At 50.3% G+C, this 27,995-nt stretch overlaps 1 protein-coding gene across 2 annotated transcripts; it reads right to left on the bottom strand.

Moving 5' to 3' along the window:
• Window positions 1-359: 359 nt before the first annotated feature.
• OTUD5 (OTU deubiquitinase 5) lies at window positions 360-27,977 on the bottom strand. Of its 2 annotated transcripts, none has more exons than XM_065900845.1 (9): window positions 27,387-27,977; window positions 17,298-17,391; window positions 9,203-9,267; window positions 8,959-9,115; window positions 8,714-8,862; window positions 4,919-5,122; window positions 3,240-3,441; window positions 3,038-3,151; window positions 360-2,723 (listed from the first exon to the last, which is right to left on the bottom strand). In XM_065900845.1, exons 1-9 carry the CDS (start codon window positions 27,975-27,977, stop codon window positions 2,602-2,604), a joined length of 1,698 nt encoding a protein of 565 aa, XP_065756917.1. In that variant the 3' UTR covers window positions 360-2,601. The 2 variants fall into 2 exon arrangements, with proteins under 2 accessions (XP_065756917.1, XP_065756916.1); XM_065900844.1 differs by having other exon boundaries at window positions 8,714-8,868; window positions 8,950-9,115.
• Between the last annotated feature and the right edge of the window lie 18 nt (window positions 27,978-27,995).

A 27,995-nucleotide genomic window follows, 5' to 3' on the forward strand; every position in this document is an offset into this window, starting at 1 on the left:
TTGACCCAGTCGCAGTCACAGACACACACACACACACCAGCAGACATGCAGTGTTGTCACTGAAACTGTCCAGAAATAGCTACCCAGAATCTGTCACAGGAATACAAACGGACATCCACCCTATCAGAAAGAAACCACAGATGCACTGTCACAGACAGACCCCCACAGACATGCACTTGTCTCAGAAACAGACACAAACTGTCAGAGATAGAGTCCCACACTCAGTCACCATCTGACACACCTGGAACTAAGCCCTTGTCACACACACTAGAGACACTGTGAGATGCACAGAGACTTGGACTCACCACAGTCTCACACACACACACAAACACCCAAAAAGCAAATACACACATGTACTCTCCCTTATTCATCCAACATTTATTAGGGGTCTACTTAAGCCTGCAAGGCCCTAGAGGGGGTGCAGATATTAAGAGATACACAGATAAGTCAGGCATCATAGCCCTTGCCCAGGAAGTTGACAGTACAGTTACTGGGAAAGGAGTAAAGACATATTTGTAGATAGAGGTGAGAATGTGGACAGGGTCACACAGGACTTCTCAGGAGACCCTCTACCCATCTTGAAAGACAAGGTTGGAGGCTTGGGACAGAGGAAAGGCAAATTCCAGGCAGAGGCCAAGGAAAACTGGACAGAGCGGCAAGATGAAGTAGGCAGGGGCCAAATGGTGCAGAAATTTCAACATTAGGATAATAAATAATACCTGCTAACATTTGAGCTCTCAGAACGTGGCAGGCACTGCGCCGTCGTACATTATGTTGACCATATACACTCTCTCAATGCTCACAACCAGAGAGAGCATGAGGTAGTAGACATTAATCACCCCTGTCCCACACATGGGACACTTGAAACTCAGAGAGCCTGTGATTTGACCAAGGCCACATAGTTAGAAAAAGCCGAGGTTTCAAACCAACTCTCCACACATGTGCTTAACCAGTGGATTCCACAGAGACACCCTGCAGACAGCCATACCCTCACCTGCAGAACTGGACACACATCCTTCCACAAGGACCCCATTATTGAGGGACATCAAAGACAACTGACAAAACCTGAGGGCCAGCCATCCTTCTCTGCCTTGGCTTCACCTAGTCTAGGAAGGGCAAGGACAGAAGTGTCAAGAGAGCTGGGGAACATGAACAAAAAAAGGTTTAGCTATTCCTCGGTTTCTAAAACCAAGTGTGGGGAGGTCCCCTCTGGTCACTTCCACTAAACTCATGTTGCTATGAAGCAACCGTTGTGGCTGACCAAAGCATTTCCTAATCAAACAATCACAAGGAAAGAGCAAACATATTGGGGCGAGAGGCAGGCAGAGAAGTTGGAAGTTCAGTCCCTGCCTTTAAGCTCACAGTTCTCTGCTCCCATCACACCCCAGGAAATAGAGTGGGCAGGCTACATCCTGTGCCAATAGTGAGGCAAGGACGATGGGCAAAGACAGAGCTTTTCTTGGTGGTAACAGGTCCAAAAGCTGGTTTAGTAACCAGTGAATCAAATATGAACAAACTCTGGGCCCCCAGAGAAACCCCAATGGAGAGCATACGGCCCTTAGAGGTCAAGCCAAGGTCTGTGCCATCACCGCCTCTAATCAGAGGCTCACCCACCCCCTGCCCCACACAGAACAGAGGCGCTCAGGGGAAACTGACATTTGGTTTTATTGTGCCAAGGACATTACAGATGGCGGATCTTGCTGACACCTGCAGGGCATGGGTGCCCCATCTGCCAAGGCTGCTCCCACCCCCCACACTCAAATCCTGGGCGGTGGCCACGATCCTCAAAGGTGCCCCCCACCCCGAGATTCCAAAAAGACTGGTGGTGGTGGTGGAAGCATAAGGAATGCAGCAAGGTCAGAGTCTCATTGTCCAAAGCCCACTTGACACCTGCCCACCCCCCCGCCCTCCCACCCCACCCTGGCTCACACTAGACCCTGCCCGCCTCCACAGAGCTGGAGGCCAGGGACATCAATCACATCTTCGTGCCCCGTGGCCTGCCTGCCCCCAAACCAGAGAGATGCCACTTTCATAGAGCCAGTGCTGTTGTCTACATCACTTTTTGATTGGTTGATTTTGTAAGATAAAAGTAACGTTTTAATAAAGAAAAAGTTCAACATGGAAGGCTCAGACATTCTTGGGGTACTGGGAAGGGGATTTTCCCACTTCTTCCTCCCACCTCCCCGGCATCATTTGTGGTGGGGTGACAAGTTTCTGATCTTGGAAGGAATCGGGGACAAGGAGACTTTCCTCTGTCTGAATGTCTCTCCTCAGGGGCTGCCTGGCTGCCAGTTGGTTTGTCTCTGTGTGCCTCTCGCCTACCTTCAGCACCCTTGCCCGAGTCCCCTGTGGAATGCAGGGATGGTGCTGTGCAGGGGGCAACAGGGCACATCAGCTGGCGAAGAGACAGGTGATGATGGTGGTGGCAGCGATGAGAGGGCGCGCAGGGTGGGCTAGCCGGAGGGAAGTGGGGAGGAGTGAAAGGAGGGGAGAGAGGGAAGAAGGAAGAAGGCAAGAGGGAAGAAAGCCAAAGAAGGTGGGGTGGCACCAGAGGGCAGGAGTGTGGGGGTTGGGAGATGGTCTCCAGTCTCTGGGTCTCCATCAACTCTTGTCTGGGGGTGGGTCTCTGTGCACTTTGTTTTTCTTCATACTGTCTAGGTATTCCTGTTGGGACACTGCCAGCACCGACGCTAGGATCTCATCATCATCCCAGTCGTTCAGGCCTGCTGGGCAAGAGGAAGGGAAAAAGGATGACAGAGCACTTTAAAGCCTGCCTTCTCCTTGCCCTTTGCTGATCCCTGGCTCTGGAGAGATCCCATTCAGGCCCCCATCACTCTTTTCTCTAAGGAGAAGACTCCTCTGGGCCTACAAAACCCCACTCAGATCCGCCTCTGGGACAGACTCTTGGACCTGAAAAATTCTCTTTTCCTGGGGAGATGGCCAGAGGCCCAAGAAGCCCCCTTTGCAGGACAAGCTGGTTCTGCCATCTCTCCCCAACTCCCAGCTGGCCCCTGGACCATAGACAGAGGAGGCTTACCAAAGGCAGAGGGGGACATCTGCTGAATGAGGGCCCGGCACTCCAGAGTAGGGTAGAGGGACACGAGGGGAGAAGTAGCCCGGTCGGCCCCTGTCGAAAACTGGCTGCTCGTACCTGGGGCAGATGGACAGTCAGAGGCAGGGCTCAGGACCTAGGCAGGACCTCCTGACCCCTGCATGCTCCCTATCAGCAAGTCACTGACCTGGTGCACAGGGTGAAGGAGGTTTGGCAAGAGCTAAGACAGTGCCTGGGGAAGGAGGCTTGATGCCCAGCTCGGCATGCAGCTCAGGGTGCTCGGGTGACGAGGCTGAACTCCGCTGCCTTGGGGACCGGCTGGTCCACTCCTCCAGACCACTGGAGGCTGCTGCTGTGGCAGAGCTGCACGTGGCGCTGGCTTTCCGGGGCTGCAGTGAGCAAGGATGAGGAGGTAAAGACCAATAACAGTCACAACCCTCCTCTGCCCCATTCCCAAAGGACTCGCTCTCTCCCAGGATCCTGGCTATGATATAGCTTCTACATAGGCCACCACCATTCCTGTTCACACAATGGACCACAGGGTGAAGGTAAACTCTTTTAAAGCCCCTCTCACACCCTTACAGCCAATCTGACAGGAAACCTGTTACCTCCACCTTCAAAATAGATCCAGAATCTATCCCCTTCTCACCCCCTCCCTTGCCAGCACTGTCATCAGTCACCAGAACTGCTATGGTAGCCTTCTCCTTTTTGGTCCCCTGCTTTCACCCTTGCCCCCCAGAGTCCATTCTACACTCAGCAGTCAGGAGGATCCTGTTAAATCCTAAGTCAGATCCCACTCTTTCTCTGCTCACAACCCTCTCATGGCTTCTGCCTCATTCAGAAAAAAAGCCAAAGTTCTCACCACAGCCCACAAGCCCCTTCCAATCTGGCCCCACCGCCTTCCGACTCCATCTACTACTACATTCTCTTCTGCCACAATGGCCTCCAGGCTGCTTCTGAATCACACCTGGTGTGCACTTACTTCAGGGCTTTTGCTCTAGCTGGCCCTCTGCCTTCCCTGGCATAGGCACTTAATCCCCTCACCTCTGCAAGCTTTTGCTCAAATCTCACCTGCTCTGAGGCCAACCCTGACCATGCTATTTAATACTGTGAACTCCCAGCCCCACTCAGTCCTACTCATCCCCTTTATCCTGCTCTACGTCTTTCACGCACACCAACCCTCAATTAATTTATTCATTATGTTTATTTTGTTCCACTCTGCATAAATGTAAGTACCACAAGTACAGGGATCTGGGACTGCCCGGCTCACCAATGTACCCCTATACACTGAGAACAGTGCCTGCAATAAATATTTGTTCAACGAATTACTCAGCTCTTGCCAATGTCTATTAATCACTCTAAACTCCTTGTGATTCCTCAAATGCCTGGCTGTCATGCCCCACTCCCTGCCCTAAAAATTCCACCTTTCTGTGTGGAGACTGACCAGAGCCCTCACCTTCACTGGTCTCCCAGCCAGGGTCAAGGGTCCCACTGATGCATGTGTTTCCCTTAACAGACAGAATCACTGAGGGTGGAGTGGGCCAGACCTGATTTTACATTCTCAGCACACAGCCTGCCACACAAGAACATTCAGCAAGAGCCTGTCCCTCTGAAACTATCCATGAACCCTGCATGTCACCATCAGTGGCTGCCCTCCCTCACTCCTTAAAAGAGCTAGTTCTGCACAAACGTTGAGAGTTCTAAGGCACAATGCCAAGACTAAGGCCAAGATAAGGTACAGACGGGGCTGGGAGCTTCCTTCTCTCCCAGATGCCAAAACTGCTTAGTTTTTTTCTGCCTGTCTGTGGGCAGAACGTGGGAATTAACCGGTTCTTAGCCAGGCTAGTGACAGACCCCAGGACCCACCTGGCTGGGGCCACGGACTTGGCGAGCCTGTTTCTCCTGATCCCTCAGCCACTGCAGGTAGGACTCGCGAGCCACCTGCTCCTCAATGGCCTCATTTGTGGCCTCCCAGTCTGTGGCCCGCTTCTTGTCTTCCAGCATCTGCTGTTCAATCCACGACTCCTCCGATGTTTTTATGGCATTCTTCATCAGGGACTGCTCTGCAAACTGCAAGGAGTGGGGGAGGAACAGTGATGTGGGTGACACTCTGAACTCTGGCCAAGAGCCAGAACTGGCTCAGGGAGGTGGGCCCACAGGCCCGCAAGAGAGGAGGCACAAAGGCAGGTACTCTTACTAAGCAACCCCCTGGGCAGGCTGCCTATTCATCAGGGGTTGGGGGAAGGCAGGTTTGGGTCGTGGGACGTGTCATTCCAAACTCCTATACTCAGAAGCTCTGCTCCCAACCCCAAGACACCTCAACTGAAGTACTAAGTCTGGGGCAGTCAGGTGTCCTCCAGCCAGGGCTAGAATTTAAAGAAGCCTCACCCAGTGACGACTCAGTTGTTGAGGTCTTCCTCACCTACGCCCAGATGGGATAAGGAGAAAAGATCACCCGAGAAGTGAGCTCTGTGTGCACAGGGTAGAGGGACTATTGGGGCATTTAACTGGACAAGAGAACAGTGTCAGCATGGTGTGAGGTGCTGTGAGTTGTGGAACACTGTGTGAGAGTGTTCTCTGTCAGGCTGTGAGACATAACAGATTTTTAAAAACGGAATAATGAAAAGTATCAGTGCATATCCCAGGGAATAAATGTGAAGTATTGTTCAGTGAAACTTATTTTAATGCACATATACACACCACACACCAATGTGTGCATGCACTAAGTAATGATGTAAAATGTAATTTTTTACCCATGGATAACAGTCCAAAAAGAATGTAAAACTCTGTTAGAATAAGGGGAAAAAATCTAAACACACAACTTCAAAGAAGATATACAGATGGCAAATAAGCACATGAAAAGATGCTCAACACCATTTGTCATTAGGAACTGCAAATTAAAAATAACAACAAGGTACCCATCAGTCAAAGATATCAGTAAGAACTATAGCTTCATGTAGATATGGATGGTTACATATAGAAATATTTCTAGATACGTGTATACACACAGGTTAGTATATACACATATACTTCCTTGTTTTGTCAGCTGAAAGGGCCTAGAAACAAGGATACCCCAATAGCAAGGAGCAAACTCAGCACCCAGATGCTGGTTTCCAATAACATTCTCCAATAAAAGGAACTAGGACTCCTTGGAGAAATGGCTGGTTCTAGAAATGGGGCAGGAAATATACAAGGTGAGCCTGGAGCACCTTGTAGTGCCAGAAAGTAAGTATTCAAAACAAAATAAAACAGGGACTGCCCTGGTGGCGCAGTGGTTAAGAATCGCCTGCCAATGCAGGGGACACAGGTTCAAGCCCTGGTCTGGGAAGATCCCACATGCCGCGGGGCAACTAAGCCCGTGCACCACAGCTGCTGAGCCTGCGAACCACAACTACTGAGCTTGCGTGCCACAACTACTGAAGCCCGTGTGCCTAGAGCCCGTGCTCCGCAACAAGAGAAGCCACTGCAGTGAGAAGCCTGTGCACTGTAACGAAGAGGAGGCCCCGCTCGCTGCAACTAGAGAAAGCCCGCGTGCAGTAACGAAGACCCAACACAGCCAAAAATAAATAAATAAAGTAAAATAAATAAATAAATAAAAGAAAAACGAACAAACCAAGAAACACCCCACGCTCCCAAAACACACCACCACAATGATGGGGGTATGTCAGAGACGCAGGAACCAACAAAAGGAGCTCCCAATAGCCAAAATTGGAAAAATCTGAGCATCAAATAAAAATACTATTGGATTATAACCCAAAGTGTAAAAGTATTAAAGATATACCCATCAGTCCACAATGACACAAATGATTGAATAAATTAATAATGGAGGATAAGAGACAAATCTCCCTTGCAGAAGAATTCCAAATAATTTATGTAGATACTCTGCTCTCAAGAAGATGGAGTGTACCCTCTTTTTTTTTTTTTGGCTGTGCTGTGCGGCTTGTGGGATCTTAGCTCCCCAACCAGGGATTGAAGCCGGGCTCTCGGCAGTTAAAGCACGAGTCCTAACCACTGGACTGCCAGGGAATTCCCTAACCCCACTTCTTAAGTGTGGGCTGTAAATGACTTCCTTCCAAACAGTACAGCATGGAAAAGGGGGTGGTGTGGGGGAAGACTAATTTTACAGTGGAGAAAACTTGATAAACACTACTTCTGCCAGATGATCAAGGTCGACATCAACAGTTATAAATCACGTTCACAGTATACACTGTTGATATGATGTGATGAGAACGGCACTTTACCACTGTGATCCTCCTCCCTGAAGCCCACAGCCCCAGTCTAATCATGAGAAAAACATCACATTCCGAAAGAGAAACATCCTACAATATAGCTGACCAGTACTCCTCAAAACTGTCAATGTCACCAAAAACATGAAAGTGTGAGAAGCCATCACAGACAGGGGAGCCTAAGGAGATATTATGACTTTAGTTAATAATGATGCGTCAATATTGGTTCATATATTGTAACAAATGTATCACAGTCATCTGATATGTGAATAATAGCAAAAATGTGTGCAAGGGGGAGCAGGGTATATGGGAACTCTTTACTATCTTCTCAATTTTTCTGGAAATCTAAAACTATTCTAAACAAGTCTACTAAAAAAAAAACTTAGGGCACTCACATTTTTAACAAAAGGAAAAAGAAAAGATACATATGATCAAACCACAGAAAGTCACGGATGAATCTTAAGTGTACGGTGTTACTTGAAAGAAGCCATTGGAAAAACTACATACTGTTATGATTCCAATTGTATGACATTCTAGAAAAGGCAAAACTATAGAGTCTGTAAACAGATCAAAAACAAGGAAATTCAGAAAAACTGTCAAAGAAATATGGTCTTTAGTTAATATATCAATATTGGTTCATTAAGTATGACAAATACACTATGCTAATACGTTAATCATAGGAGGGTATATGGGAATTCTATAATCACAATAATTACATAAATCTAAAACTGTTCTGAGATTAAAAATTTAAAAAACAAAACCAAAAAACCTTTATGCTAGAGGGTGTGTTGGTGTTAGGGTGTGTTTCCTAAAATGAGGCAGGAGCACTTTCTGTTTGTAGGAAGTGAAACCTGAATAGAAGATACCAAAATCCCCAGCAGACAACTGTTTATGAGACAGAGAATCAGAATCTGTCACTGTGTGCTGAGAAAATGTACTGCCACCTTCTGAGCACCTATTAGGCACCAGGCCCAGTGTTAGGCACTTTCTGTATCGGCCAAGCTACCAGTCAAATTACTTGTACAATCTGCCTTAGGTCCCAAGCCAGTAAGTTGTGGGGCCAGGTCTACACTCCAAGTCTCTGTGACCAAAGTTGTCTGTACCTGCTGAGGTTCGGAGGAGGATCCGTGTGGGTGCCAAGACACCCAGACCAAGCCCTGGTTCACAGTTCCCAAGTGTGACTCCATATCCCCAAATGCCAACCCTTAACAGGCACAAAAGATGGGTGAGCCAGCTCTGACAGGCAAACCAAGACCACAGAATGAGCCCTGAGAGATCACCTTGGGTAACTTCCTAACTTCACAGAGGTGAGACCTTACGGGCGACTCAGAGAGGGGACAGGATATTTTTGTGGGCTAGGGGCAAAACTGAAACTCCAACAGAGATTTCTGGTCTCTACATCCAGCATCCATTCTGGGCACGGGGACCTGCTTACCCCCGGTTTGAATGATGGCAGGCCCAGCCCCACGCCAATGGTGGCCTTGTTAGGATTCACCACTGAATTGTAGTGGATATTCCGATGGTAGCTGACACGGATGGGTTCATCCTCATTTTGATGGATCCCATGGAATGTGTTGATGGGTTCTGCAGAGAAAGAGAAGGAGGGAGCATCCACAATGGGCTGGGTGGGGCAGGCTCGGACCAGGCGTGATCAGTCGCTCACCAACACCACAGAAGTACCTGTGCTGTACTGGTACACCTCCACGGGCCGGTTGTACATCTCTGCCATGGCCTGCATCTCAATGTGGTTGCCATGGCAGTTGTTTTTCCGCTTCCGGTTGATGTAGGTGGTAAAGTCCTCTGTGACATAGTTAGAGAAGTAGTCGGCATTCTTCATCTGCAGAATAGATCAGAGGAGCAAGCTCTATGTGGAGAAGAGATCCTCCCACTCTGCCCCCACCCCAAGGTCTCTGCAAGGTCTCACCAGATAGTCCATGCAGTGCTTTCGCACAACCTCATGCATGTCCTGGTCTCCATACACCTGGTCAGCTGTGGGGACAGAAGGAGAGGCTGGGGTCAGAGCTGCCACCAAAGAAGAGTTCTGAGTCACAGAACATCCTTGGGGGTGGAGGGCTGGGGGCCAGGGAAATGCCCTTTCCTACCCTAAGGCATGGAGAGTTCTTGGCCTTGTGGGCTGGAATAGGGTCATGAAAAAAGAGGCAGGCAGGGACAGTCTTTAAGAACAAGAGTACAGGTAAGAGGGACACAACCACAGGCCTCTTGAGCAGATGACTTTGTCAACAAACATTTTAAATCCCTAAGTGGCCTTAAGCACCTTCAATTCCACATACACCCCCTTCACTTTTCACATGAGGAAACTGAGGCTCGGGGAGTTTGTGGCTTGACCAAGGTCACACAGAAGTCAAGTCTGTGACAGATTCAATTCTATAATTCAGTTTCCTGACTCTCAGGAGTCAGTATGGCCTTTATAAGGTTTAAAAAAAAGGAAAGGAAAGGAAAGGAAAAACAACTGGGCTCTAAGCCCAATTCTGCTAGGTACTAGTGAGCAAAATGACCAGAGGCAAATGACCCAAGTGTTCTGACCTTCATATGCCTCACGTGTAACATGGGATGGAGCTGGATGACTTCCTGGCAGGCCTCTCGTGGGATTAATGAGATAATAGGTGTGAAGTGACTAGCATTGGGTTTGGGACAGAGCAGTCACTCAGAGCCCCCTTTCCTGTAGTGGGGCCTGAACGTGCAGTACTGTGAAGGTGATAGAGGTGAGTAAAATCCTGCCCCTATCTGCAAGAAGCATGTATTCTATAAGAGAGATAAGACACATATGCACCTAACTTAAGCTTAATTCAGGAAAGGCAGCCTGTGGCCCAAATGGTCCAGGCATTATAGGGTTTTGGTCACAATAAGAACTAGGCTCCCTCTGCCTCACTTAAGGATGTTCAAACATGCTGTTCCCTTTTCAAGACATTATTTCCATCCTCCTTGTCTGCCTACTTATCAAATATCAATGTATTCTTAAAACAGTTCCCCACCCTCCAGGAGCACCTCTATCACCAGATTTATCAAAGGTGCGTACAGACTTCATCTGCCTGATCACATTGGGTTCCCACTGAGGGCAGAGGGCAGTTCACATCCAAGTCCACCCCCAGCTCAGAGCCTGATGCAGTGCAAGAAATTGGGAACAGTTTGCTGAGTGGATGGGAAGGCTGCGGGAGCCAGGGAGCCTTCTCCCTGAGAAATTAAAGTGGGCTTGAAGATGAGGCATGCCTTATGTCCATTGGCTAAGACGAAGAGGGAATTTCCCTTTGTCTCCCCGGAGGACCGTTGCTCTGACGGGATCTCCCTGGGGCACTGGGGCAGGGGCAGGGGCAGGTCCTGCAGGGAACACTGCAGAGTTCTTCCATGACAGCCAGTCTACCTCTGTGAAGAATCGCTAGAAGAACGCCTTTGCTGCCCTCCCCTTCCTTCCCTGGAGGGTTATGTGAGATAAGGAGAAAAAGGTCGCTCTGAGATCGAAAACGGGGCCCATGCCTGTCTCACGTCCTCCTGGAGGTGCAGAGACCTAAGAGGGATGGGGAGTGGGGGCTGTGAAGGCGCAAAGGGGTAGTCCCTTCACCGATGTAAACAAGGATGTGGGTTCTGCGGCCACACTCTCCCCTGCCCCACCCCCCAGCAGCACTTCCAGCAAGTCACATGCCCTGTGCACAGGCTGGGGGCCCCCTGTCGCTGCCTTTCTTAGAAGCCAGGACCACAGAACCCGCTGTGGCTGCCGGAGCTGCCCGAGGAGCTATTTCTGTAGAATAAACTTGGGGTGCCAAAGAGGCAGTGCTGTCAGCAGCTGCAGTAAACAGGAACTGAGACAGGAGTGAAGAGGTTAAAAAATAGGGGTTGGTCTGTCAGGCTCAGGGAGGTGGCTGAGATGTTCCTAGGGAAGGGTCAACAGGCATTTCCAGGCCTGGGAGGTAGATCTACCCGACCTAGATGCGAGATGCAAGAAGTTGGGGGAAAGAGGGGAGACTGTGGACAGGGAAGGGAGTTGGGGGAGAACCTTCCCATGAGGGTCCCCCCATTGCCCTGTCACTGACTCCTTTGCCTGACAGAAAGGCTCTTCTGCCTCCTAGCTATGTGGCACTGGAAAAGGCCTTTAACCAAGCTATGTGGCACTGGAAAAGGCCTTTAACCACTCTGGGCTGCAATGTCCTTATCCATAAAGTGGGGGAGATAACTCCTCTTCCTCTCATGGGGCGTTGTTAAGACTACAGGGGATGGTCTGTCGAACACCTAAAGCATACTAGGTGTTCAAGAGACAGGGCTCCGTTTGTCATAAGGAGGACGATGACTCCTTCAGATAGCTAGCCACCCACAAGTCAGCTAGAATGTCACCGGAACCACTTATTAAGCCCTTCCTCATTTCTGTTGCACTTCATCAGCCAGAGGAAAGCCCCAAACTCAAAGTCTAGGTTGTCCCTCCTCATGAAGGCAGAACTGGTTCTCTACCTTTGCTGAATCCAAAGGTCCACAAGCCTACATTCTGTGCCTGTAGTTCAAATCTTCAGCAACCAAACAGGCCTCATAAAATGGGTTCCTTACATGTGGGCAAAGTATGACCGTCTCTACTTATCAATAAAATGTAAAATACCACCTTCTCTACGGTACATGTATTTAATCACAGCTTTTGGGAGGGGGGAACCCACCTCACTGGTTATAAGATGTACCCTAGTTTGGGGATCATCAACATGGAAGAAAATGTGCATCTCTGAACCAAGGAAACAGAGCAACAGTACCTTGCCAATGAGGGAGAGTAGAAGGATCTTTTGAATGACATAAGGCAGGAAAAACACCCAGTGCAGGGCTAAGAACACAGAAATCCTCACTCAGGAGATGCTTGTCTGATTTTGCCAGCCCTACCTCTGTCCTCCAGGAAGCCCTCCTCCTCCCGAGAAGGTGGCACATGGAGCCAGGGGCTGAGCTGGATTTCCCTGTGGGGTCTAAGGTGGAGGGAAAGGGCCCAATGGTCCTGCAGAGGTAGGGGAATTCACAGCACTTGTTTTGATAGAAACCGAAACTCCTCCTCTTGCTGACATTGCACTTGGCAATCTGCACCTGCTCTCCCCTCCCAGAGTCCAGCTGAAAGGGGGTCCCCACTACCTCACCTCTGTCCCCAACAAAATAGGGCTCAGAAATCCTCAGTACAATACTACAGTTGGTTCCACCAAGGCCTTTTCACATTCTAACTCATTCCATTCTTACCCAAAAAACCCCTACTTTACACAGGACAGATACTGAGGTACAGAAATGTGGCATAGTTGGCCCAAGGTCACACATTTGGGAGGTTGAAGGAGAGGCCAGGCTTTCAAGGTGTAACTGGTAACTTCAAGCACTGATGCCCCAGGTGACATTACCACCACTCCCAATCCAGCTATCACTTTAGCCACCTGACTCTCTAGGCCAGGCCTGATCCTGACTGCCTCAGTTTCCCCACCAGCACAAGCAGGAATCAGCTGGAACGCAGGAAAGGCCTGAAAGTGGGCAGAGATTACAGGTATCAGGGGCTGTACCCCTCACTAGGGCCACAGAGGTCAGCATGAACTATCCCTCCCCACACCCTACTTCTGTCCTTTCTCTGAGCATACAGAGACGCCAGCATAGAAATGCATATGTGCATGCACACAACCAGCAGATCCTGCCAAAGATGTTCCCTGAGGCCAAATACTCACACAACAACCCTCACAACTGCAGAGAACTATTGCATCCAACAAGTAGATGCCCTTGCCACCAACCAGGAAAGACTGAAGGCTGGACAAGATACGAGGCTGTACAAACTGAGGACCCCTCCACACCTCCTTCCTAGCCTTTGCCACGGGGCCTGATGGGAGGGGGGAATAGCCAATGGCTCTAACAGACTTGTCTCAACCTCCCTCCCCTGCTGCCTGGGGGAAGGTCCCCCAAAATGTAGTCACTATTTTTTGAGGAATTATGTGGAAGAGCAAGACAGGAGAGTCTGGACTCTCTAAAGAGTTTAAGGGGAACTTCATTGGAGGTCCAGTGATTAAGACTCCATGCTGCCACTGCAGGGGGCATGGGTTCAATCCCTGGTCGGGGAACTAAGATCCCACATACTGCGTGGTGCAGCCAAAAATAATAGTAATAAATTAAAAAATAAATAAATAAAGAGTTTAAGTACAAGGCCCTACAATTTGTTTTAGAGGCACCTGGGGATTACCTCCCTACCAGGCTGCTGCCTGCCTGCCTGCCTACCTGCCTGCTGGAAGAGCCACAGCGAGTTCCACTGAGGACAGAAAAGGAAGCTTGGTGTGTGCAGGGAAATCTAAAAACAAACCACACGAATGTGTGTACAAAGCAGTAGGGGGAGACAGGACCTGCTCTATTCCCTGCTTCTCTCCTGGCCCAGTGGGAACCCTGGCCCCACTGAGGAGATGAACCCAAAATAAGGCCTCACCTGCCTGTCAAGCAGCTGTGGTGCATACCTGGCCTGTGGCCCCAGCTACCCCAACTGGCACACCCTCAGCGGGGGAGACAGCAGAACTCAGCCCTCTCAATAGCCTGGTCTCTGAGATGCCTGCTCCTCTACTCAAGAATGCCCATTGCAGGACTCCCCTGGTGGTCCAGTGGTTAAGAATCTGCCTTCCAATGCAAGGGACGTGGGTTTGATCCCTGGTAGGGGAACTAAGATCCCACATGCCGCAGGGCAGCCTGCATGCCACAAATAGAGAGCCTGCGCGCCACAACGAAAGATCCCGTGCACTGCAACTAAGACCCGATGCAGCCATAAATAAATAGATAGACAGATAGATAGACAGATAAATAAAATGCCCACTGCAAAGATGGGAACACTGAAGGAGGCAGGGCAGAGAGAGGTCAACAGAAGCTGGTGTACATGGTGGCCCATGGGATTCTTCCCCTTCTGGCCTGGTTCAACCTCAAACACCAATGTTCTGATACTGGCTGTGTGACCTAGATAATAAGGCCCTGACTTTCTCTTAAGGCCTATTTCCCTTTTATAGAAGAGTCAAAATTGATCTAAGATCCATTCCTCCAATGCTGATAGTCCATGTTCCAAGACTAAAAGGTCCAGAGCAGTGGGCCTCGCTAATGTTTCTGGGCCCCATCACTGTAACGTGCACAGTCCCAGCTGTATCCCCAAGGCCCACGCAGACACACGCACATGTGGCTGCCACCCTGCCCACAGAGGCTGAGGCCAAGGCCAAGACCAGGGCCAGGGCCAGGACCAGAGGTTTTTGCTGAGTCAAAGCCATATAGAGAGAGGGAGGGAAGAGAGATGCAGACTCACGTTTCCAGGAGGAGGTTATCTGAGCATAGCAGGGGCAGGGTGGACCACAGGATACCTCTGGGACCCAGGCTCCCAATTCCACTCCACCCAAGCCTGTGCCAATGCTCATGAGTTCCCAACAGGTGGTGGTGGAAAAGAGAACTGGGCACAAGCAGTGGATATTGGTTCACACTGGGGACACCCAGACCTCAGAGGTAAAACAGAGGGTAGAAACCCACCTGCCTCAGGATTCCTAAGAGTAGAGGACCACAGGTTCCTAGTTGGAAGAAGTAAGACCCAGAGAGGTCAAGGAATAAAGCCAAGGTCACCCAGCCAGTTGACAGCTAAGCTAAGAAGCTAGGGCTTCCCTAGGGTCATAGAAAGAATGTGTCCTTTGGATACCTCTTGGTTCCCATGCAGTTCTGCCACTAATGACCCTGAGCATGTCACTTCCCTTTCCTGAGCCTCAATCTTCTCATCTGTCTCATTGGATAATGATCGCAATTTTGCAGGTGAACCTGAAGCACCCTGAGGAATGCCTAGCAATCACTCGGGGTCAAGGAACGACACAGTGGTCTCTATGTTGGTCCCCCCTCCAATTCCAGCCCTCAGTTACGTGGTCCTTCTACTATTCAATATGTGGCAGCCTGTAGCCCTTCTCAGCAGAGCCTAGGGTAACTACCACCTGTCCCTGTCCCAAGCTAGGCTGGAAGCAAAGGGGCAGCAGAAAGCTTGAGGATAAAGTCCCCTTCCCAGGCACATGTCCTGTGCACTCTGCCCCAGGGAAACCTCAAGGTGAGGCCTAGAGACCCCGGGATCATGTACTTCTCAGGGAGAGGCCGTGGGGCTTCTGAGGTTTTACGAAGAAAACCCAAGGGCAGCCCAGTCAGAGGAAATGTGTAGCCATAGTGCTGATAGGGAAAGGCCTTCAACCTGTCATGGTCAGCTCTTCCTGTAAACTTAGGCCCCTTACTGGAAGGCCCCAATGAGGGGGAAGGGTCAGAAGGTGTTTGGGGAGAACAGCTAGATGGACACACACTTAAATTTTGTTCTTGACATGGGTTACTGCCAAGCCAGGTCCTCACCAGGCCCAAGGTCTGCCTCAAAGACCACCCAAGATCCAGATGCCCAGCTGCATTCTCTGACCCTCACTCCACCAGCAGCCTTGCTTACCCCACATTCAACCTAAGGTCTCGGCACAGGCCTAACACCTAATGGGCCCCCACATCTTCTTTCTTTGCCTTCCTTTGGTCCAAGATGCCCCCAAACCTAGCTCTTTCTCTAGGAAACATCCCAGGGAGAACATGGACTTGAGCCACAGGGATAGGAAGGTTGGAGTTTTCCCAGCCCAGCAGATTCCATTGCCTGAACCTCTTCTGCTTGGTAGAATAGGGAGGCAACCAGTCATCCCACCTAACTTTCTTTCACCCACTCAAACATTTGTGGCTCTGAGGCACCACTAATAATAGCATTCAAGCTTTATCAATGCTATTGTTCCATGAGAGTCTACCAAGTCAGGCACTAAAGGGATTTACTAAAGTAATCTCATTTAACCATTATAATACGACATCTTTTAGCCTCATGGTACACAGGTACCTGAGATACAGAAAACAGGCTCAGGGAAAAAAGAGGGGCTTGCCCAGGGGCACACCAAGAATCAGTGGTAGAGCCAGAAGTGGAGCCTGAGTCAGTCCAGCCCACCAACAGACATGATGGGTCTGCACAGACTAAGAGAACAGCAGACCCAGAAGGGATTCAATGAGCCCTTCAGAATCAACACCATTCACAGATGGGAAAATGGAAGTTATGAGTCAGGGGAAGAACTAGAAGAAAGGGCTTCTGACTCCCAGCTCAAAGCTCCTATTGGAGGGCACTTTTCCTTCGGAGATATCAGAGCTCCAAAGGGAGGATCAGATCACACTCCCAGCTTCCTTTGGACACCAGCACAGGACCTCACAATTGCTTGTTGAGTCAGAGATTCAGAGCCAGAGAAGCTTCAAAGATCTAGCTCAGACTGGATAGTAGATGGTATTAAGGAATTATTAATTTTGCTAGGTATGATAATGGCATTTTTGTTATGTTAAAAGAGAAAGAGAGGACCCTTATCTGTCAGAGAAACATACAGAAATATTTACAAATGAGATGATCCATGATGGGGTTTTGCTTTAAAAATACTCATTTCAGAAGAGTAAAAAAGAGTGGGTGGGGTAGTGATGAAACAAGGCTGGCAATATGTTAACGATTATTTTGAAGATGAATGATGGGTACATGAGGGTTCACTATTCTTCTTTCGTGTAAGTTTAAAAAAAGTTCTATGATTCCAGGGCGACAGCTGTGTGCTGCAGTTAAGAGGCCTCAGACTAACCTAACCCAGACTCCGACTCCCGACTGTTCTATGTACTTCTGACCCTAGGTAAGTCATTCCCTATTTCTGAGATGTTTTTCTCATCTAACAACTGGAAGCAATAGTCCTACACTTACCTAGCTTGGAGGAGAATTAAAAGGGTTTCCTGTAGTGTCTGACAGAGAAATGTGTCCCTAAGTAATGTCACTTTCTTTACCACTATTATTGCTGTTATTACTCTCATACCACCATACTGCCTCATGACTGAGGGCTAGAGGCCAGACACTAACTTGAGGCTGGGGCCTGGAGTCCCTAAAAGATCAGCTAACTCTGCCCCCAACTCTGTCACACGGGTTACTCCTGACAACTGGGACACAGCTCAGGGGCAGCCCTAGGCCCTTGAAGGCTGAGGCAGAGACTCACCTACAGCCCGGAAGAGACAGGCGCCGTCCTCCTTCATCTGCTTGATGATGAAGCCCTTCTTGTCTCGCAAGGCCTTTTCAAACCAGTGCTCCTGCTGGAGGGAAGAGGTGGGGGTCAGCAACAGGAAAGGCCTGTACCCTCGCCCCAGGGCCCTGCCCCTGAGCTCGCAAGGGGCCCAGATGATTGGCTGAGAGGACAATGGGCAGGGTCCAGTTCTCTGCCCTGCTTGACAACTCTATGTGCATGTGAAGCAGGAGGAGACCCTTTCTTTTAGGGAATCAGTCACTGTGTGAGCAGACTTGCTCCCAGAGGGGTCTCAGCTGCCCTAAGAGCAGAAGCCCCATCTGTATTCTGACCACTGCTGACCATGCTGAGAATCCAGTGTTGGGCCTTCCCCTAGGCAGCCAGAGGCCCAGACCCAGCAAGTGCCTGGGGGGGAAAACCTGGCTCTACCTCGAGGAGTTTCACCTGGGGACCCTCTAGTCACTTAGGGTAGGGGAGATGTTTAGGAGGGAGTGACTGGCAAGAGTCTAGTTCCTGAGCTCCACATACAGCTAGGGAATTCCAAGATATACTGTATAAGGCAAAACATATGCAAAGTATGATCTCACTTGTGATAGAACACATTTAACATATATATATATGCATATGTATACAAACACACATGCACACAAAGTTGGAAGACTTTACACGACAAAATATTATCCCCAAATGTTGGTATTACAGATGATTTTACTTCACCACCTCCTTTATAAAAAGAGGTATACAATACCTTACCCAAAATTCCAAACTTCTAAAAGCTTTTAAAACCAAGTCTTTATCTAACTCATATAGCATCACAATCCGACCTGAGTTGACAAGAACCCATTTATTCCAGCTAGAGGCGAATATTCAAACATTTCTATGCAGAAACATTCAGGTGTTTGACTATGAGGTGCGGCTATAGACCCCACGGGAGGTGTTACATAATACACAGTACACATACCAGGTGACTTTCCTAAATTCTGAAATTTTTCTGAATTCCAAAGTACAGCTGGCCCTAAAGGTGTGGGGTTAAGTGAATCTGTACAAGTGTGTATTTTCAGATGTTTTTTAAAAAGATAATGGAGAGGGACTTCCTGGTGATCCAGCGGTTGAGATTCCACGCTTCCCCTGCAGGGGGCACGGGTTCAATCCCTGGTCAGGGAACTAAGATCCAGCATGCCGCCTGGCGTGGCTAAAAATGAATGAATGAATGAATGAATGAATGAATGAATAAATAAAGGAGAGATGAATAGGCGGAACATATAGGATGTTTAGGGCAGTGAAACTATGCTACATACTGTAACAGTGGTTACATCATTATACATTTATCCAAACCCATAGAATGTACAACACTAAGAGCAAACCCTAATGTAAACTATGGGCTTTGGGTGATTATGATGTGTCCATGTAGGTCCAATGATTGTTAACAAATGTATCACTTTGGTGGGGGACACTGATTATGGGGGTGGCTCTGAATGTGGGGGGGGCAGGGGGTATATGGGAACTCCCTGTACCTCCTGCTCAATTTTGCTGTGAACCTAAAACTGCTCTAAAAAATAAATCTATTAAAAAATAACGTCCGTGTCACTTAAAACATGTTTTCCATCTCAAAACAAAACGAACCAGAAGCAGCAGATCTTTCCCAGCCTCCTCGCGCCATCTGCTGGCCACCAGAAGAAGCCAGCCTGAGCCCGCATCAGGTCTAGGGACCAGAAATCCCAAGGCTGCTCCTTGGGGACACGACCCAGCCTAGGGATTTACAGGATCTGGGCTAATGCCAATCAGGCAGAGGAGGTCACCTCTCTGCAGGCCATTTTTAGCCAGCTCAGGTGAGAGAAATTCCTGGCAAAGTAGGAAACACAGGGTTTAGAGGCTAAAAAGCTCTGGGTTCCAATCCCAGCTCTGTCACTCACTTGTTGCATGAGTTCCGGTAAGCTACCTGAACTCTCCAAGCCTTAGCCTATCAAACGGGGATATGTGATCTGCCCGACAGCTGTCAAGAGGTTCAGAGGGGCTTCAGGACCTGAAAAGGCTTTCTAAACAACATACCATGCACTGGTGAGGTGGTCATCAGTAACAGAAGGGGCAAGACCAGCACAGACAGAGATGACATACAACTGAGAGGCCCTCAGAAAGTCCCAGGTGAGTGGCTAGACAGGAGGGGATGAAGAGAGGGTGACAAGGGAATAGCCAGTAGCCCCACCATCAGGGCCCGCACACCAGGAAGGTGTGGCTGGCTTTCCAGAAATGACAAAGGCACCTGGAAGCTCTTAATGGGCTTCCATAGCACAAACTCTTGTTTGGGTACAACATTCCAGCAGTCCAGGTGTCCCTCCTGCCCTGAGGCTGTCACACTGGACTGGCCTACTCCAGCCAGTTCCCCTATCCCTGACCTGCAGGGTCAGCCATCTCCCAGCACCATGGCGCCTGCCCTAGCCAGGGGTCTTCAGCAGGGAAGCTGCAACTATGACTACAACCCCAGACTGGACAGAAGAAGTAGTTCTAAAAAAGCAGGGCACACAGCAACCTCCTGCCCTCAAGGATGGGGGGAAAAGAGATCGAGAGGGGGCAGGGGATCAAAGAGGACGAGAGTGGCTCCTACTTACTCATCCAACAAAGGTTTACGAGGCAGCTACTAAGTCAGACCCTGGGCTGGCAATGAGGACAGAAAAATGAATCAAATTTGGTCTCAACCTCGATAAATTCATAAACTGCTAGAGGGGTGGGGAAATAGGCAATGTCCACACTGAAGTGTGAGCAAGGGCTTTGAAAGAGGTGAACACAGGTGTGCTGTGAAACAGAGGAAGGGACCTGGCCAGTCATTAAGGCTGGCACTTGAGAGGAGGTGCCACCTGGGTAAAGGAGTAAAACACCAAGACCTCCAGAAATGCCTGTTAATTGGATAAGAGATCACTTCTGTCACTCCAGGGATGCCAGAGGCCCAGCAATGAGTTCAGCAGAGCTAAAGTCCTGGATAGGACTAGGCAAGTAAGCAGGGCAGGGCCAAGAAAAAAGATGAATTCGTATTAGCCGAATGCCTGCCCACGCCAGGTGCCAGATGCAAAAGGTGACCTCATTTAACTGTCCTTACCACAGCTCAGGTGGCAGGAAGCATTATCTTCATTTTACAAAGGCAGAAAGGAACTGGGGTTTGGGCACCAGCAAAGCCTAGCGTAAAGGCAACAAGAGAAGCCTCATGAGTCACAGCATGGCGATGTACCTGGCAGCCCATTTGGGAAAATCCTGATTTGTCCTTAAAAATGAAGAAGGCCTGAGCATTCCCCTTGCACAAGCAAGGCTTTGGTACTGGGGCAGCCAGACTGGCATCTGGGCCTGGAACTGGAGGCCAGACCACTAGCCACCCACTGCCTTTGGCACCAGCGGCCTTTAAAGCAGGCTCTGGCTGAAACCCCTTCTCTCTCTCCCTCTGCGGGGAGAAAACAGGGAGGTCATGGTCCTGGGCTCCAAAAAGAGCTTAGAGTCCCAAGAGCTCAGAGCACAGTCTTTTCCTTTCCCCAGCTGGATAGGAGCCTCCAAGGAAAGTGCCAACTTGAGAGTCGTTTAGGAAAATGGCCCAGGAAGGAAGGTCTGGCGGAAGTGAAAGGTGGGAGCTGGCCCAGCCATAAGCTACATCAATGTCCAGGCCTAAGAAAGTCAAACCCAGACCCTGGGACTTCCCTGGCGGTCCAGTGATTAAGATTTTGTGCTTCCACTGCAGGGTTCGATCCCTGGTTGGGGAACTAAGATCCCACATGCCGTGCAGCGCAGTCCAAAAATTAAATTAAAAAATAAATAAAATAAAATAAAAATACAAAAAGTCCAGACCCTGAATCTTCCAAGCCCACTGCTGAACCTGTGGGTGACTCCCTCCACATCTCTGAGCCTCCACAAAGGGGCTGGGCAAAGCTCTCTGACACCAGGAGATCCAAGGTGCAAGACTGCAACCTACTGGTCCAAAGGCACAACAGAAGTTGAAGCAGGCTGTGGGACCCAACTGACTGAGGTTTCAATCCAACTCCACTAATTATTAGCCATGTGATGAACTGCTCTGAGCCACAGTTTTCCAATCTGTGAAACGGGATAACAAGCCTCCCAATAATAGGGATACTGGGAAGACTCAAATATTATAGGACTTTGCCCAGTATGAGAGCACTTAATGAGTTCCCTTCCTCGCCCTGGAAGGGAAACAAGAACACCCCTGTAGTAGGCTGAATAATGACCACCCAAAGACATCAGGCCCTAATCCCTGGAACCTGTAGATGTTACAGGAAGAGGATCTTTGCAAATGTGTTAAGAATCTTGCGATGGGGAGATTATCCTGGAGTATCAGGGTAGGACCTAAATGCAATCACGAGTGTCCTTAGAACAGCAGAGGAAGACCTGATACAGACAGAGGAGGAGACCACCCATACACAGAGGAGAAGCAGGCAGAGGTCAGAGTGATGTGGTCAAAAACCAAGGAATGGGAGCAGCCATCAGAAGCTGGAAGAGGACTGGATTCTCCCATAGAGCCTGTGGAGTGAGTGTGGCCCTGCCAATACCTTGATTTGGGCCCAGTGAAACTGATTTCGGACTTCTGGCCCCCGGAACTGTGAGAGAATAAATTTCTGTTGTTTTAAACCACCCAGTTTGTGGTAATTTGTCACAGCAACCATAGGAAACAAATACAACCTCCTTGTAGCACTCCCTTGTGTGAGCTGTGAGGCAACGTGGCAATGCTCACATCCCACAAGATCCACCCTGTTTGCATCCCCCCAGGGAAAGGGTTAGAATTAAGGCTGCAGGGGCCTGGAATCCCCCCTCCCAGCCTGGGAAGCTGCTGACTCTATTGATGAATGAGTTGCCACTGAAACGGGGAGGAGGCAGGGGGAGATGGCAGCAGCAGTGGCAGCTCATGGACAGATGTCTTCCCAGAACCCACGGCCAAGAGGTTTTTAATATTCTGGGCTACACAGCTCTGTCCCAGCAAGCCTGGTGCCAAGACCACCCCTCTCTCCCCCAAAATACCCAGGAAAACTGGCTCTGCTCCACGGGCTAAACATAGGCAACCCATCCAATGAGAAACAGACAGACACACCGCTAAGGACTAACACAAGCTCTCCAGGGCAGAGGAATGGGAAAAGAGCAAAAGGCCCCAAACCTACTGCCAGGCCACTGGGGTAGGGGGGTGAGGGGGATTAAAAAACGAAGATTCTATTATTCTGCAACAAAAAGAAACAAAGTCCTGATGCATGCTACAACATGGATGAACCTTGAAAACATTACGCTAAGTGAAAGAACGAAGTCACAAAGGACTGCATGTTGTATGATTCCATTTATATGAAATATCCAGAAAAGACAAATCAATCAAAACAAAAAGTAGATTAGTGGTTGTCAGAGGCCGAGAGGGGATGAGGAGATGGGAGATGACAATGATGCAGGGTTTCCTTCTGAGGTGAAAAAAATGTTCTAAAATTGATTGACTGTGGTGATGGATGTACAACTCTGTGAATACACTAAAAGTCACTGAATTGTACACTTTGAACTGGTGAAATGCATGATGTGTGAATTATATCTTAAGAAAGCTGTTAAATACACACACACAGGGGGTTCCCCTGGTGGCGCAGTGGTTAAGAATCCGTCTGCCAATGCAGGGGAAATGGGTTCGAGCCCTGGTCCGGGAAGATCCCACACGCCACGGAGCAACTAAGCCCGTGTGGCCACAACTACCGAGCCCGTGTGCCACAACTACTGAAGCCCGCATGCCTAGAGCCCGTGCTCCGCAACAAGAGAAGCCACTGCAATGAGAAGCCCGTGCACTGCAACAAAGAGTACCCCCACTCACTGCAACTAGAGAAAGCCCACACGCAGCAACAAAGACCCAACACAGCCAAAAATAAATTTAAAAAACAAACAAAAAAAACACAAACACGGGACTTCCCTGGTGGCGCAGTGGTTGAGAGTCCGCCCGCCAATGCAGGGGGCACGGGTTCGAGCCCTGGTCAGGGAGGATCCCACATGCCGCGGAGCGGCTGAGCCCGTGCGCCACAACTGCTGAGCCTGTGCTCTAGAGCCCGCGAGCCACAAGTAGAGAAAGCCTGCACACAGCAACAAAGACCCAACACAGCCAAATATAAATAAAATAAATTAAAAAAAAAAACAAAAAAACACAAACACACACACAGGGACTTCCCTGGCGGTCCAGCGGTTAAGACTCCATGCTTACACTGCAAGGGGTGCAGGTTCAATCCCTGGTCAGGGAACTAAGATCCCATATCCTGAGTGGTGAAGCCAAAAAATAAAAACAACAACAAGAGAAAACAAAAAACACACACACAAAGGCCTACAGCACTGGCTGGTGAGAGGGAAACTGGTAACTGCTTGAAACTTCATAGCATACTCCCAAAAGCCAAGGGGCCCCACTCAAAACTTTCACAATGGATGGGGGGAGTAGAGAGCAGAGAATTAAAGAGATTACAACTAGCTTCAGAGCAATGAGTACAACCTCCCTCCCCACCACTACCCATTTTATGGATGGAGAAACTGAGGCCCAGAAAAAGGAACTACCAAAAGATACAGGACTCAAACCCAGACCACCCAGGCAGAGACCACTTCCTGATATACCACTCTGCCTCCTCACCAGAGGAATCAGCAGGTTCCTAGAAGCCAAATGAAGGGTTTTTGCCAACAAAGATCAGTTGTTGCAAAGGTTCCTAGGAAGAACCCAGATGATCCTGGGGAAACTTCAAGAGAAGAATCAGCCAAGGTCCAAGGTGGGCCAGGTCAGGTATTCAGACACTCAATAACCTTGGGCATGGGTGGACTTTTGGCAGCTAAGCAGGAGATCCTGGGATTTGAACTCAGGCCTGCCAGCTCCAAAGCCTAAACTTTTTCTACACATAACCCTACCTCCAAACCATCCAAGAGGTCTCCCAACAGGCAACCCCCGAGCTTATTCACCACAGCATAGCTGGCCACAAAAATCACTGTCTGCCAACCCTGAGCCTCACACTGACCAGGCGACTTGTCCTGACCACCAAGCTTGGATGGTTGAGAGGGAACACAGAGGCAGGGGAGAGAGGAGAGGAACCCAGTTCTGCCTCGAAAGACACCTACTGTTCCCTGTCACCTCCAGGCCCAAAGGGCTTTGGTGTGAGCTCCCTAAAATCCCAAAGCTAAACAATACCTCACCAGCTCCTTACCTGACCAAAGAGAAAACTGTGGCCCAGAGAGCACAGGCAGACCTATTCTGGTTCACCCAGAAAAGCCCCATCAGAGCCAGGGTGGGAACCCAGGCATCCTGGCTTCAGTGTCAGGTCCACCCTCTCCCACCACTTCAGCACAAGTGCCCCCTTCACAAAATGCTCTGTGGCGTCCTCAAGCTCAGGACGCTCTCAAGCCATTCTTTTCAGAGGGGAGACTCTCGGCAAGGCAGCCATACCTGGGAAAGGAAACCCCTGACAACACCACCTTCCTAGCACTGGGACCCCCAGGGTGTCAAAAGGGCTCCTAAAGGCAGTAGATACAGTAACAGCACCAGGACAGACAATAAGTCTGAGTAGTCACAAGGACCAGATTCACCATCTGGGCTCCCTCTCAACAACTCCCCTCTTTCCCAAGGATTTAATTGGCCTCCGGGTTACAAATGCCCCGAGTGACGGTTCAGGACTAAGCCTAGGGCTGCAGGAAGAATCTCCCCTCTTTTCATCCCCAAGTTCAACCAGGTGAAGCAAAAAGAAGCATCTTCTTCCTCCCTTTGTCCCAAGAAGTGGGAGGACATGAAGCCTCTCCTCCTTCATTGGGAAGGGAAGGTATCATGCAACCACAGAGCTTTACTTCCATGTTCTTATGGGAACAATCACAAGGGAGGGACTCCTAGCCCAGGAGATGCAAAGGGGATGTAAGGAGGTGTCTTTCTAGTCACCATGGCAGCACATGACTTTCTCTCTGTTCCTGGGACTCCTTGTTTCTGTGGAGAAGGAAAGGCACACTTTACTGCAACCAGTGAGAAGAAATAACTCCTGGTCCTCACCCTGGCAGATGATTTATCCTGCCTGGAGAAGTAGTAATGCATGGAAAGGGAACAAGAACAGGAGCTCAAAACCAGGCCCTGGCCCTGGCCCCCGGGAAGTACACAAAGATTTACCTGAACCAAGAGGGAGAGGAATGTGGGTGGAGAATTTCCTGCAGTGGGGATGTCCCAAACCCCTTCCCTGTCTCTGGGAAGAAAAAAGCTTATTGAAAGAAATTCAGGAAGCTCAGAATATTTCCCTGATCCAGGAAATTAGAAGCATAGCTGGGTCAGGGAGAGACTCAACACATCTCCTAGCTCTTGAGGGTAGGCCTCAGTCCTCACGTCCCCAGTACCTGACACCTTTCTCACAGAAAGTAAGGAGAACTTCCTAGCCTGAGCAGGCTCAGGTAGGGAGTTCTTATGACTGTGAAAAGCATCCAGGTCCTTCTGTCCAATGGGGGAGGCCTCAGGCCACATTGGGGAGGACTTCCCGTCCCTCTCCCTGGTGAGAAAGGATTGCCTGGTTGGGGGAGAAGGGAGGGGAGGAGGAGCCTCATACCCAAGGGGGGAGCTCAAGCCCCTCCCTAAGGTGAAGGATCTCTTGTCCCAGAGGGGTAGCTCAGGCCCCTGCGAGGAGGCTCAGACTCTTTCCCCCAGGATCCCACCTTACCCATGTCCCCAAGAGTAATGAGCAGCCCGCAGGACTTAGTTCAAAGTGGAAGGGGGGCTTAGGCTCAAGTCCTCAAGGCATGAAATCTTATGCCCCCAAAAGGCCTCTAAAACTGGGGTACACGTATGCTGAGAGAAAGTTCAAACTCAAAAGGGGAGATGCGGAACCCTATTCCCCGGGGACTCTACCCATGTCCCAAGGGAAGGGTCTCAGGGCTCAAATCTGGTCAGGGGAGACCTCCTGCTCCTGAGGAGTACCTTAAGTTCCTTGAGGGGGAAGCTTGGACCTCACCTCTAGAGACATACTGGCTACTGGGGTATGTATGCATCTCTTGTCCTTGAGGGAAAGCTCAAGAGTCCTTGGCACAGTGTCTCAGATGCCCAAAGAGAATTCTCAGACCACTCCCTGAGGAGAAAAGTCCCCTAAAGACCTCTGTGGAGGGGTATCAGTCTCCTGAAGAGGCTTCAGACCCAGTCTCTGAAAGCCCCAGTCCATAAGCAGGGGCAATCCTAGGTTCCAGTATCCGAAACAGTGAGTCCTATTTTCTTGAAGAAAGGTTCAGGCCTGGTGCTGGGGGGGCGGGTGTCTAGACCTTAAAAATAGCTTAAGCTCCTAGAGAGAAATTCAGACTCTTGTCTCCAAAGAGGTCTCAGACCTCTTGGAGAAAGCACAGACCCTTGTCACTTAGAAGGGGATGAATCTCATGTACCCTAGTAGACTTTCTCGTCCCAGGGTGTTGGTTTTGACCCTTGTTCCCATAGGGAAGGGGATCTTAGGGGGGTATGTATGTGTGTGTGTCAGGCCCTCGACTTCTAGAAGAGGGAGTCTCAGACCCCACTGCTGCATGGTCCTGTGCTGTATCCCCCTGAGAAAGAGAAGGGGGTTGTCCTATATAGAGTGTCTCAGACCCCTGAAACGGTTTTGGTATCTTGGGGACACTCACATCTCTGAGATCTCCACCTTACTTGTATTTCCTGGAGAAGAAGCCTTAGACTCTTATCCCAGAGGAGAAGAAATCTCAAGTCACTGAACACAGACCAAGGTCCTCTGGAGAGTCATGAGACTCCCCTCTCAGGAGGCATTCCATCTTGCCTGTCTCTCCTGGGGAGTTCCTACCTATTGGCCCTACACGAAGAGGTCCCTGGGCCCAGAATGACAACTACGGCCCTAGAAGACATCACAGACCCCACTTTTAAGTCCTCCATCTTATCTGGGGCCTCTAACCCCAAGTCCTTGGCGGGGGAAATAGGGTCTCTCACACCCCCACTACCAGAGAAAAGAGTGCCAGGCTGAGAAAAGACAAAGGCCCCTTGGAGCGATCTCAAATAGCCTTCCTTGGGTCCCTACGCAGTCTGGGCATCCCGTCCACCACACCCCGTCACCCGTCACCCCCCGCCCATACCTGCTCGACGGTGGCGGGGTCCATGGCCTCGATGCGCGCTGCAGCCGCTTCATACTCATCCTCACTGTTGTAACCTGCGCCGACCTCCTCACGCTCAGGACTGGCCCCGCCAACCGCGCCAACCCCAGGGGCTTGACGCCGCCGCTTGCTGTGACCCGGCCCAGAGCAGCAGCCGCCCACGCCCACGGCACTGCCCACGCCCACCACCACGCCCGCCGCGCCCACGCCCGTTGCTGTAGCACCCAACGCGTCACCGGGACCGCCCCCGGGACCGCCGGGGCCCCCGCAAGGAGGAGGAGAGGCCTGCTGTGGCCGGGGTCCCGCCACGGCGCCAGGCTGCACGGCCAGCGCCCAGCGATGGAGGGCACCCGGAGGCCCCGGGAGCGGGCCCTGAGGCGGTGGCGAGGCTCGAGGACGGGCGCCGACTCCCGAGTCACGGTCACGATCACTGCCGCCCACACCCGTGCCGCCGCCGCCCACGCCTACACCCCCGCCGCGGCGAGGCGCCGGGGGCAGCGGCCCGGGCGGCGGCGGCTCGTTGGCGGGGTCGGCGTCGGGAGGCGGTGGTTTCTTTTTGGGGAGAATAGTCATGGCGGCACCGCCGAGTAC

This window comes from Phocoena phocoena, chromosome X (assembly GCF_963924675.1).
Source record: "Phocoena phocoena chromosome X, mPhoPho1.1, whole genome shotgun sequence".
In the NCBI taxonomy this organism is placed as follows: Eukaryota; Metazoa; Chordata; class Mammalia; order Artiodactyla; family Phocoenidae; genus Phocoena; species Phocoena phocoena.